This window comes from Oncorhynchus clarkii, chromosome 6, assembly GCF_045791955.1.
Source record: "Oncorhynchus clarkii lewisi isolate Uvic-CL-2024 chromosome 6, UVic_Ocla_1.0, whole genome shotgun sequence".
Taxonomy (NCBI): domain Eukaryota; kingdom Metazoa; phylum Chordata; class Actinopteri; order Salmoniformes; family Salmonidae; genus Oncorhynchus; species Oncorhynchus clarkii.
The window spans coordinates 48,261,464-48,274,193 of NC_092152.1; the positions used below are offsets into that span (position 1 = coordinate 48,261,464).

The following is a 12,730-nucleotide window of genomic DNA, read 5'->3' on the forward strand; positions in this document are numbered from 1 at the left end:
CATATGTTTATTTCTCTCAAATTGTGTGCACAAATTTGTTTACATCCCCGTTAGTGAGCTTTTCTCCTTTGCAATGACAACGCAGCCACCTGACAGGTGTGGCATATTAAGAAGCTGATAAAACAGCATGATCATTACGTGCACCTTGTCCTAGGGACAATAAAAGGCCATTCTACGATGCCACAGATGTCTCATGTTTTGAGGAAGTGTGCAGACATGCTGACTGCAGGAATGTCCACCAGAGCTGTTGTCAGAGAATTGAAACTAATTTCTCCACTATAAACCGCCTCCAATGTCATTTTAGAGAATTTGGCAGAACATCCAACCGGCCTTACAACCTCAGACCACGTGTAACCATGCCAGCCCAGGACCTCCACATCCAGCTTCTTCTTCTGAGACCAGCCAGCCGGACAGCTGATGAAACTGAGGAGTATTTCTGTATGTAATAAAGCCCTTTTGTGGGGGAAAACTAATTCTGATTGGCTGGGTCTGGCTGCCCAGTGGGTGGGTTTATGCCCTCCCAGACCCACCCATGGCTGAGCCCCTGCCCAGTCATGTAAAATCCAAAGATTAGGGCCTAATGAATTCATTTCAATTGACTGATTTCCTTATATCAGTGGTTCCCAAACTTTTTATAGTCCCGTACCCCTTCAAACATTCAACCTCCAGCTGCATACCCCCTCTAGCATCTGGGTCAGCGCACTCTCAAATGTTTTTTGACATCATTGTAAGCCTGCCACACACACTATACAATACATTTATTAAACACAAGAATTGTATTTATCATCATTAGTCATTTAGGTCAACATTGGATCATTCAGAGATCCTCACTGAACTTCTGGAGAGAGTTTGCTGCACTGAAAGTAAAGGGGCTGAATAATTTTGCACGCCCAATTTTTCAGTTTTTGATTTGTTAAAAAAGTTTGAAATATCCAATAAATGTCGTTCCACTTCATGATTGTGTCCCACTTGTTGTTGATTCTTCACAAAAAAATACAGTTTTATATCTTTATGTTTGAAGCCTGAAATGTGGCAAAAGGTCGCAAAGTTCAAGGGGGCCGAATACTTTCGCAAGGCACTGTACATGGTTGCAAAGGGCATCAGTGTCTTAACAGTGCGATTTGCCAAGGCAGCATACTCTGGAGCAATGCCCAATCAAGAAATCTGGCAGTAACTTCTGATTAAATTTAATTGACGCTCTCTTGTTCAGATATCGGTAAGTGGACTGGAGGCAGGGCATTAAAGGGATAACAAATCCAGTTGTTTGTGTCATCCGTTTTGGGAAAGTACATGCGTAATTGCCCACCCAACTCACTCAGGTGCTTTGCTATATCACATTTGACATTGTCCATAAGCTTGAGTTCATCTGCACACAAACAAATCATACAATGATGGAAAGACCTGTGTGGTGTCCTTGTTAATGCAGACAGAGAAGAGCTCCAACTTCTTAATCATAGCCTCAATTTTGTCTTGCACATTGAATATAGTTGTGGAATGTCCCTGTAATCCTAGATTGAGATCACTCAGGTGAGAAAAAAACATCACCCAGATAGGACAGTCGTGTGAGAAACTAGTACAAGTGGTCAGACAATTTAAATTTATGTTCAGTAAAGAAAACTTTAAACTCATCTCTCAATTAAAAGTGTCAATACTTTGCCTCTTGATAACCAGCGCACTTCTGTATGTTGTAAAAGTGTTACATGGTCACTGCCCATATCATTGCATAGTGCAGAAAATACATTCAGGGGCCTTGCTTTAACAAAGTTAACCATTTTCACTGTAGTGTCCAAAACATCTTTCAAGCCATCAGGCATTCCCTTGGAAGCAAGAGCATCTCGGTGGATGCTGCAGTGTACCCAAGTGGCTTGGTGGGCAATTTCTTGCACGCACGCGCGTTACCACTCCACTATGTCTCCCTGTCATGGCTTTTGCGCCATCAGTACAGATACCAACACATCTTGACCACCAAAGTCCATTTGATGTCACAAAGCTGCCCAGTACTTAAAAAATATCATATCCTGTTGTCCTGGCTTCCAGTGGTTTGCAGAAGAGGATGTCCTCCTTAATTGACCCCTCATAAATGTAACAGAAATATACCAGGAGCTGTGCCAGGCACGCTGACTCATCCAGCTGTAACACATAGAATTTACTGACTTGTATGCAAAACAGTAATTGTTTCAAAACATCTGCCATGTCACTGATGCGTCGTGAAACAGTGTTGTTTGATGGAGACATTGTCTGTATAGTTTTTTTGGGCCTTTTCCCCCCAGCCATATCCGCAGCAGCAGGAATAATTAAGTCCTCCACAACAGTATGGGGCTTGTCTATCCTAGCCACTCGGTAGCTCACCATATAAGACGCTTCTACCCCCTTCTTACTAATGGTTTATGTTGCTTTTTTATATATGTCTTACTACTCGAAAGTCATACATTTTCGCTCAAAAAATCTCCCGTGGCTTATTTTTCAATATGGCATGTTTTTTTCTAAATGTCTGCGCAAGTCGAATTGTGAGATAGTACTTTTGCACTGTGGCTGAGGAAAGGCACTAGTCCCAATATAGATGAACCTCAAATCAATGTAGTTCTCATCATATTTGCGTCTCTTCGATGGTCCAATGTCCCTGTCTGTTGTTCAGTGCTTTCCCGAGTAAGGGGGCAGTAGCTCTTCGGCTGCATCAGATGCACAACTGTCAGTGTCCATGCTAGCTGGGCTAACAACAAATGTTGAACTCCTGATGCTAGCATTGAATGTGCTCGTGGAAGCAGAACAACTTGTGTCGTTGACAGGTGCAGGTGCAGTACTGCTGGTAGTAGCAGTACTACCAGTAGAGCTGGTAAGTGTTTCTATGGACGTCTGCCTTACTTTTTTTAAACCATTCATCCATTTTCGGGCAAACGGAATGCGCTGCAGCTACGTTTGGCTACATACGGACCGTTAATGGAATTCCCGCGAGAGAGTAACGGTTAATGTGATTGGATGTTCATTATTTGACTAGTCTACCTGTATTTTACGTTGTGTAGTTATTTAACACTAGATAGTTGAATTTTTGTTTTTGGCATTGAAACGAGGCTACTCAGGTGAGAAAAAAAACTCACCCAAATGTATAGCCCCGTTGGAAAATGTAAATGGACTGTTTGAAAATGTGAAGGAATGTATTTTTTTTGTGAATCACATTTTTATTTGGCGTACCCCCGACAGCATTGCGCGTTGTAGGGACTTACGCTGTCCACGCGGACCTGCGCAGTGATACTTCAACCATTAGCTATCACAACTGGGCAGCAGAATGGCGTCTGGTAAAATAGTTCCCCCTCATTTGAAGGACAGGTACATTTTCAGGGTGATTTTTCATAATTCCAATAAGGTATCTTAAAATATATGTCTAAAGGAATTGACATATTCAATTTAGCTAACTACAGTAATGACATCACTTTTTCACTTTATTTTGGATGTCAATTCCACCTGGGGGCACGCACTTCAAACCACTTGTGGCCCTATAACCTTAATAATGATATTGGGCGAAGTAACACAACAGTCCCGGCAGATGTTGCACAATTTGATTGTGTTGTAGTAGTGGTGCAGGGGTAAAATCACAGAGGAATCAAGCCAGGGAAAAAAATCCATGACAATCTATGTGTTGCGATAATTGCTCTATAACCTGTTAGTTCATATGCCTTGACACCCTGATATATAGGCCCAAGGCCGAGACAATAAATTCAACCACACCTTTGTTTAATCACAAAACCGGAGAGCAACATAAGTCCACAAAACATATTGATGGTAACAAACAGAATTTTCATGCATTAGCCGGATGCTAGGAATTAAATGCTACCGTGACTGGAAAGCTTGTAAATAAATGAGACATTGATATTAAAAAGTTAAAAAATATACCAATATGTCATACAAAAACAAGCATATTCATAGGCAAAAATGTAATTGAATTTGCCCCAAAAACTTCTCAAACTAGTTGAGGTAGTGGAAACTACAATACTTAAGCCACACAAATGCATAGTTTTATATACAGTGCCTTGCGAAAGTATTCGGCCCCCTTGAACTTTGCGACCTTTTGCCACATTTCAGGTTTCAAACATAAAGATATAAAACTGTATTTTTTGTGAAGAATCAACAACAAGTGGGACACAATCATGAAGTGGAACAACATTTATTGGATATTTCAAACTTTTTTAACAAATCAAAAACTGAAAAATTGGGCGTGCAAAATTATTCAGCCCCCTTAAGTTAATACTTTGTAGCGCCACCTTTTACTGCGATTACAGCTGTAAGTCGCTTGGGGTATGTCTCTCAGTTTTGCACATCGAGAGACTGAAATGTTTTCCCATTCCTCCTTGCAAAACAGCTCGAGCTCAGTGAGGTTGGATGGAGAGCATTTGTGAACAGCAGTTTTCAGTTCTTTCCACAGATTCTCGATTTGATTCAGGTCTGGACTTTGACTTGGCCATTCTAACACCTGGATATGTTTATTTTTGAACCATTCCATTGTAGATTTTGCTTTATGCTTTGGATCATTGTCTTGTTGGAAGACAAATCTCCGTCCCAGTCTCAGGTCTTTTGCAGACTCCATCAGGTTTTCTTCCAGAATGGTCCTGTATTTGGCTCCATCCATCTTCCCATCAATTTTAACCATCTTCCCTGTCCCTGCTGAAGAAAAGCAGGCCCAAACCATGATGCTGCCACCACCATGTTTGACAGTGGGGATGGTGTTTTCAGCTGTGTTGCTTTTACGCCAAGCATAACGTTTTGCATTGTTGCCAAAAAGTTCAATTTTGGTTTCATCTGACCAGAGCACCTTCTTCCACATGTTTGGTGTGTCTCCCAGGTGGCTTGTGGCAAACTTTAAACAACACTTTAAGAAATGGCTTTCTTTAAGAAATGGCTTTCTTCTTGCCACTCTTCCATAAAGGCCAGATTTGTGCAATATACGACTGATTGTTGTCCTATGGACAGAGTCTCCCACCTCAGCTGTAGATCTCTGCAGTTCATCCAGAGTGATCATGGGCCTCTTGGCTGCATCTCTGATCAGTCTTCTCCTTGTATGAGCTGAAAGTTTAGAGGGACGGCCAGGACGGCCAGGTCTTGGTAGATTTGCAGTGGTCTGATACTCCTTCCATTTCAATATTATCACTTGCACAGTGCTCCTTGGGATGTTTAAAGCTTGGGAAATCTTTTTGTATCCAAATCCGGCTTTAAACTTCTTCACAACAGTATCTCGGACCTGCCTGGTGTGTTCCTTGTTCTTCATGATGCTCTCTGCGCTTTTAACGGACCTCTGAGACTATCACAGTGCAGGTGCATTTATACGGAGACTTGATTACACACAGGTGGATTGTATTTATCATCATTAGTCATTTAGGTCAACATTGGATCATTCAGAGATCCTCACTGAACTTCTGGAGAGAGTTTGCTGCACTGAAAGTAAAGGGGCTGAATAATTTTGCACGCCCAATTTTTCAGTTTTTGATTTGTTAAAAAAGTTTGAAATATCCAATAAATGTCGTTCCACTTCATGATTGTGTCCCACTTGTTGTTGATTCTTCACAAAAAAATACAGTTTTATATCTTTATGTTTGAAGCCTGAAATGTGGCAAAAGGTCGCAAAGTTCAAGGGGGCCGAATACTTTCGCAAGGCACTGTATATATATATTCATTTTTTTTTTTATCTTGCTTGATGATCCTGCTGACAGGCCAAGTGCACTTTGGATGGATGAGAGACTGTTCCTCTTCACCCTGGGTAAATATTGCTGTGATGGTGGATCATGTTTAGGCATGCCACACCAAACAGAAAGGATGACTGTTCACGCTCTAAGGTGAAGTTTCCCCTAGGCAGTGATCTAGGATCAGCTTCCCTCCCCCAATCCTAACCATTAGTGGGGAAATGCAAAGATGACCCAATATCAGCATCTAGGGGCAACTTCACCCTACACTGAGGCTGGGAGGCTGTCAGAGGCCTGGACGCAGCCTGGGGCCTGGCTACTTCTCAAGTAGTGTAGGATCCAGTCTCACAGGTTTGTGGGACACCTCCGCCTGCGCACTCTCCTGGAGACGCCATTTATCTGGAGCATCTGGCTAAACAGATCAAGACCGAGACTGTATTGTTAACTGATTTCCACTTGTAGCTTATGGATACAATGGAATCTACATGAACTATTAGGGTGGTTCTAAAATAAATGTAAACAGTACCATGGCATATCACTAATTCCTTTACTGATGGATGAATGTAGCTGCTATAAGTGCTATTAGACAAGGGTTCCTTCCCTTTTTGCTCACACTTACACAGCCTTGTTTAAGTGGGGGCTCAGAGGAGCTCAGAGAGAGGGAGTCCGAGGTGCAGTTGCCGAGCAGTTGGCCCAGCTTGTCCACTCGTCTGCTCAGCCCCAATAGACTCCCCTCGGTCTGCTGCCTGCGCTGGCTCAGAAACTCTTCCTGAGACCACATGCGTCTGCCCAGCTGAGCCTGGCGAGGACAACAGAACAGTCAGAAACAAATGAAGAATGGCATAGATAGGCCTTCCCTGCCCATCTGTCGACCCAGAAACCTAGGCGTATGTCACACGTCACTACATCACAGGAGAGGCATTTGCACGAAGACATTTACATTTTTTATCAAAATGCGTATTTTGTCTGAAACGCCTTCTGGAACATGTGAACTTTTATGTGCCTTAATTACAAACTTGTATGACATCTGTAAAATAAATAGTTAAATTATGAGCTTTGTTGGTTTAGCCATGAAAAAAAAAAAAAAAACAGGAACCCCGCTAGCCATGATTGGCCTAACCCTAGATAATGGATGGGCTGGACATGGCGAGAGATGAGTTCGGATTGGTCTGCCATGTAGCACGCTCAAATCAAGTTTTGTCACATACACATCGTTAGCAGATGTTAATGTGAATGTAGCGAAATGCTTGTGCTTCTAGTTCCGACCATGCAGTAATATCTAATAAGAAATCTAACCTAACAATTTCACAACAACTACCTTATACACACAAGTGTAAAGAAATTTATGAGAATATGTACATAAAAATATATGAATGAGCGATGGCCGAATGGCATAGGCAAGATGCAGTAGATGGTATAGAGTACAGTATATACATATGAGATGAGTAATGTAGGGTATGTAAACATTATATAAAGTGGCATTGTTTAAAGTGACTAGTGATACATTTATTACATACATTTTTTCAATATTAAAGTGGCTAGAGATGAGTCAGTATGTTGGCAGCAGCCACTCAATGTTAGTGATGGTTGTTTAACAGTCTGATGGCCTTGAGATAGACTGAAAAACAGCTTATCTCGGTCCCTGCTTTGATGCATCTGTACTGGCCTCGCATTCTGGATGATAGTGGGGTGAACAGGCAGTGGCTCGGGTGGTTGTTGTCCTTGATGATCTTTTTGGCCTTCCTGTGACATCGGGTGGTGTAGGTGTCCTGAAGGGCAGGTAGTTTGCCCCCGATGATGCGTTGTGCAGACCTCACTACCCTCTGGAGAGCCTTACGGTTGTGGGTGGAGCAGTTGCCGTACCAGGCGGTGATACAGCCCGACAGGATGCTCTCGATTGTGCATCTGTAAAAGTTTGTGTTTTTGGTGACAAGCCAAATTTCTTCAGCCTCCTGAGGTTGAAGAGGCGCTGCTGTGCCTTCTTCACCACGCTGTCTGTGTGGGTGGACCATTTCAGTTTGTCCATGATGTGTACACCGAGGAACATAACTTTCCACCTTCTCCACTACTGTCCCGTTGATGTGAATAGGGGGCCGCGCCCTCTGCTGCTTCTCTCCATAACATGAGCTGCTCAGTATGTGTAGATAATCCTTTCTACTGTGGATATTTTTAAAGATATCATGAATAACTGCAAAGGTGTGGCTACTGCTCTCAACAATGCTGCCCTGAATTTAACAGGCACTATCAACAAAGATCAGTGGGAAAAAGTTGTGATGAACTACTTTCTCGAGAGGGATCGTGCGCCACACTGACTCGCTCTGACTCTGAAAATGAATCAGACGATGAGGAAATCCCTGATTTAGATTTTTTTGTATATTGAACGAGACATTGTAGAGTCTTCTGATGACAGTGATGGGGAAGAAACGGCGCTCAATAGTATTGTTGTTGCGGAAGAAGTTGACCGAGTTTTGAAATCCATGAAATTGCCCAGTGGAAGCAGAGTATGATTGCAAATGCGATGGGAGTCGAAAAGAGAACACAGAAGGCTGTTGTATAAAACCCCTGTCTCCAGATTACATGTTCAAACTAATGGCATCCATGACAGAGAGGGAGACACGTTCATCCACGAATACGGGTAAGAGTCTAGCTACATTTTCAGATATTATACATTTCAAATTTAGTCTGAAAGTAATTTTCATTGCAAGTTTAAGCATACTGTTAGCTAGCAGGCAACATTAACTGGCTGGCTCGCTAGCTAACGTTACGTGTATGAGCTGTGTATTAATATTAATCGCATCTCAGAAATACATTTTCATTGCTAGTTATAGCCTAATGTTAGCTAGCTAGCTAACATTTAACCAAGTTGGTTAGCTTTAGCTTCCAGCAGATTAATGCATGGTGCATGGTAGTATGGGCTGGGATTATGGGTCTAAACAAAATACTCCACTATGCAAGTAACCATTTCACTGTAGGGTTTACACCTTCTGTATCCTGTGCATGTGACAAAATACATTTTATTTTATTTGATGTAGTGTGTGTTTACCAGAGACGGTAATGTGAAAAACAACATGACCTGCACCAAAATCAGATTAGGATCTAGGCCAAGGACTAGAGAAAGTGTATTTTTACTACTACTTTCCCCACTTTTAGTCTTAATCGTTGGTTGTTTACTACACTACCTTAATCACTTTATTTAGCACATGGCATCATATGTAAATTCTTAAAGAGATGGGTGAGGCTATGGCTTAAGAGGGTGTGAACGGTGCTGAATGGGGGACGGGACATTTTATCAAAAGTGGGGTTACAAGTTTATCAACTTTCAAAGCAGAATTACTTTCCCATTGTTGCTCAACTGCAGTGTATGACATACCATTTTCTAGCTCAGAGTCTCTACTTTAATCTAATGTAAAAAACACCACTTCAAATTTTGCTACATAGGACCAAATTAAAGTGGTGGGTCCCGAGTGGCGTAGTGGTCTTAGGCACTGCATCTCAGAGCAAGAGGCATCACTACAGTCCTTGGTGTATCACATCCGGCCGTGATTGGGAGTCCCATAGGGCGGCGCACAATTGGCCCAGCGTCGTCCGTGTTTGGCCGGGGTAGGCCATCATTGTAAATAAGAATTTGTTCTTAACCGACTTGCCTAGTTAAATAAATTCACGACTTTCTTGGTGATGTGGACACCAAGGAACTTTGGTCTTGGCCATAGTGGAGTTTGGAGTGTGACTGTTTGAGGTTGTGGACAGGTGTCTTTTATACTGATAACAAGTTCAAACAGAGAGCCAGAAATCTTGCTTGTTTGTAGGTGACCAAATACTTATTTATCACCATAATTTGCAAATAAATTCATTAAAAATCCTACAATGTGATTTTCTTTCTCATTTTGTCTGTCATAGTTGAAGTGTACCTATGATGAAAATTACAGGCCTCTCTCATCTTTTTAAGTGGGAGAACTTGCACAATTGGTGGCTGACTAAATACTTTTTTGCCCCACTGTAGCTATCAAGCATCTCAGATTAGGAGTACTGATCTCGGGTAAGCTCCCCTACCCCTTGTACAGTATGTCAACGTGTTCATTGTGATCTAAAAGGTTGAACTAATCCTAAATCAGCATGGCTACTCTTGAGACGTTTGATATGGCCCTGATTGAACTTTGGTCCAACATGAGATGAAGCATACTGGAATGTAAAGACAAGTTGGGGTAGTAGTACCTTCAGGAGGTCCTCCTGCTGTCGAAGTCTCTCTCTTAGCACCTCTCCCCTCCACTGCTCATCCTGAAGACAGACATGCAGAGAAACACAGACCTGTCATCGCTTCAGAGGAATTCCTAGACTGTACTGTACACCCCATAAATCTAAGGAACACAGGCAAGACCTCTGCCTGCTAGTGATGGTAGAACAGCGGTTCTGTAGTAATCTTTGTTACAAGGTATTTCGCATGAGGTATGATGAAAAGGGAAGTATGTTAAACTCAAATACCAAAAGTTAACCACAGACACAAATCTTGGGCATTGCTCAAAAAAGCTTTGTATACAGACTTGAAGCCTGGTCTCAGATCTGTTTGTGCTCTTGCCTTTGTCATTGTCAAGCTAAACAATACCATTGGGTGTTGGCAAGAGCTTGAAATAGACTGGCACCCAGGCTAACAGACTCGTGTGTGCAGCACAAACTAGATATGACAGGGAGAGGTGTAAGGTAGCAAAGCTGAGGCATTACAGTAGGATTACAGGCTGGCCTAGGCACGGCTGGGGTTGAGTAGAGGGGGTAGTTCTCTTTGTGGTCGTCAGTGTCTGAGGAGGAGGGATCTTGGTCAGGCGCGAGGGGCAGCTCTACCATCCCACTGTTCAGTTCTGCCTTAACGTCAGTCTTCAGCCAACGCATGGCTTCCTTGATCTCCCTCAGGCGGCTCTCGCCCCCCTCTTGACTGCGCAGCTGAGGGACACAACAGATTACATAACAGAATGCAACTTCATACTCTGTACTGAAAGTGCTCCGGGCGCATGAGCGAGACAAAATATTTAAGTGTCTTTGAATGGGGTATGGTTTGAGTGTGTCAAGAACTGCAATGTTGTTGGGTTTTCATGCTCAACAGTTTCCAGTGTGTATCAAGAATGTGTTCCTAATGTTTTGTACACTGTCTACATTTGAAGGTCTAACTCTGTAACTAACTCCAACTCTGTAGTGGAGATGGACAGAACATTGTCTCTGAGGCCCATCATCTCCTTGGACACCGTGTTGAGCTCCTTCTGCAGGCCTCTGGACTTCTGGTTGTTGTCCTATGCAGCCTGCTCTACCATGGCCAGCTCCCAGCCATTCAGGACATGCATATCAAGCGGTGTCTGAGGAAGGCCCGAAAAATTTCCCAAAACTCCAGCCACCCCTTCTATAGACTGTTCTCTCTGCTTCCTTCCGGCAGGCGGTACCAGGCTCCGAGACTGTTTCTACCCCCAAGCAATGAGACTTTTAAACAGCTAGATAATAGCTGCCCACCCTCACCTAGGTCTCTACCCACACACACACAATACCACTTATGCTGCTGCTATATTGTTTAATATTATTATTATTTATCCTGTTACCAGTCACTTTCTCCTAATCCCTGCAAATTTGCAACTCAGATTGCCTAAATATGTCAACAGAGACTATGGGCGACACATTTCATTCTTCTTAATCTCGGAAACGAAGAATTGAAATTGCTTCAGATGCTCGATTAGGTTCTGGGGGAAGATGTAGGAGAAAAGATACTAATGAGACTAGCGAAGTCTCCAACCCCCTGAACAGAAACTCGCAGCCAACGCATGGGCCAACTGTCCCCTCCCCTTCTGAAAATTAGAAAGATGCGAAATCGTTATTTTTCCAAATGATCATTGATGAAAAAAATGTGCACCGGAACAGAGTTCCAAATGAGTTCCTCCTTAGTCGTCGCAACCTACAGTCTGATGACAGACGCTACGATACCACCCGGTTAAAATGGTACAGCAATGAAAAATACGTAGATATCCACTAAGTTTAGGTGAAAAGCCAGTAGCCATCCATAGATATCCCTCCCTACCATCTATCCATCCATTCCTATGACCCACCTGCTCTGTCTCCTTTGGTTTCTCTTGGTGGGCGTGCTCGCAGCTCTTCTGGGCCTGCAGCCTTCTGTCGGCACTCCTCCTCTCCTCCTGCATACACTGCACCTCCGCCCGACACGCCCCCAGCTCCTCCTGCAGCTCCTCAGCCCGCTCCTGCAGCGGGGCCTCCCTCTCATACAGCTCCTGCCCTGGGATCACATTCACACATAAACACAGTCATGTAACAAACCTACTTCAGGTGTGGATGGACAAACCAGGCAGGCAAAAACCAGCAAACACTGAGGTGAATATTGGTGACATGATAGGAGCGAATGATGAAAGATAGTGTATTGAGATCAGACCGGAGTTCAAATAGTATTTGCTTTCTTTCAAATACAGTCAAAAGTTTGGACGCACCTACTCATTCAAGGGTTTTTCTGTATTTTTACTATTTTCTACATTATAGAATAATAGTGAAGACATCCAAAGTATGAAATAACACATATGGAATTATGTAATAAACAAAAAAAAGTGTTAAACAAATTCTTCAAAGTAGCCACCCTTTGCACACTCTTGACATTCTCTCAACCAGCTTCATGAGGAATGCTTTTCCAGCAGTCTTGAAGGAGTTCCAACATATGCTGAGCACTTGTTGGCTGCTTTTCCTTCACTCCGCGGTCCAACTTATCCCAATTGGGTTGAGGTCGGGTAATTGTTGAAGCCAGATCATCTGATGCAGCACGCCATCACTCTCCTTGATCAAATAGCCATTACACAGCCTGGAGGTGTGTTTGGGTCATTGTCCTGTTGAAAAATAAAGAAGAGCAAACCAGATAGGATGGCGTATCGCTGCAGAATCCCGTGGTAGCCATGCTGGTTAAGTGTGCCATGAATTCTAAATAAATCACTGAGAGTCGCCTACAAAGCACCCCCACACCATCACACCTCCTCCATGCTTCACTATGGGAACTACACATGCGGAGATGATCCATTCACCTGCTCTGCGTC

The 12,730-nt window shown here is 43.0% G+C and overlaps 1 protein-coding gene across 1 annotated transcript in view; it reads right to left on the reverse strand.

Annotated features, from left to right (window-relative positions):
- Nucleotides 1-5,662: 5,662 nt before the first annotated feature.
- LOC139411244 (centriolin) overlaps nucleotides 5,663-12,730 on the reverse strand; it is a 126,484-nt gene continuing 119,416 nt past the window's right edge. The window contains exons 33-37 of the mRNA XM_071157279.1: nucleotides 11,747-11,931; nucleotides 10,386-10,601; nucleotides 9,882-9,944; nucleotides 6,289-6,468; nucleotides 5,663-6,081 (exon numbers count right to left, since the gene is read on the reverse strand). Of these exons, the coding sequence (XP_071013380.1) occupies nucleotides 5,986-6,081; nucleotides 6,289-6,468; nucleotides 9,882-9,944; nucleotides 10,386-10,601; nucleotides 11,747-11,931 (740 nt within the window). The 3' untranslated portion in view covers nucleotides 5,663-5,985. The remainder of the gene's footprint in view (nucleotides 6,082-6,288; nucleotides 6,469-9,881; nucleotides 9,945-10,385; nucleotides 10,602-11,746; nucleotides 11,932-12,730) is intronic.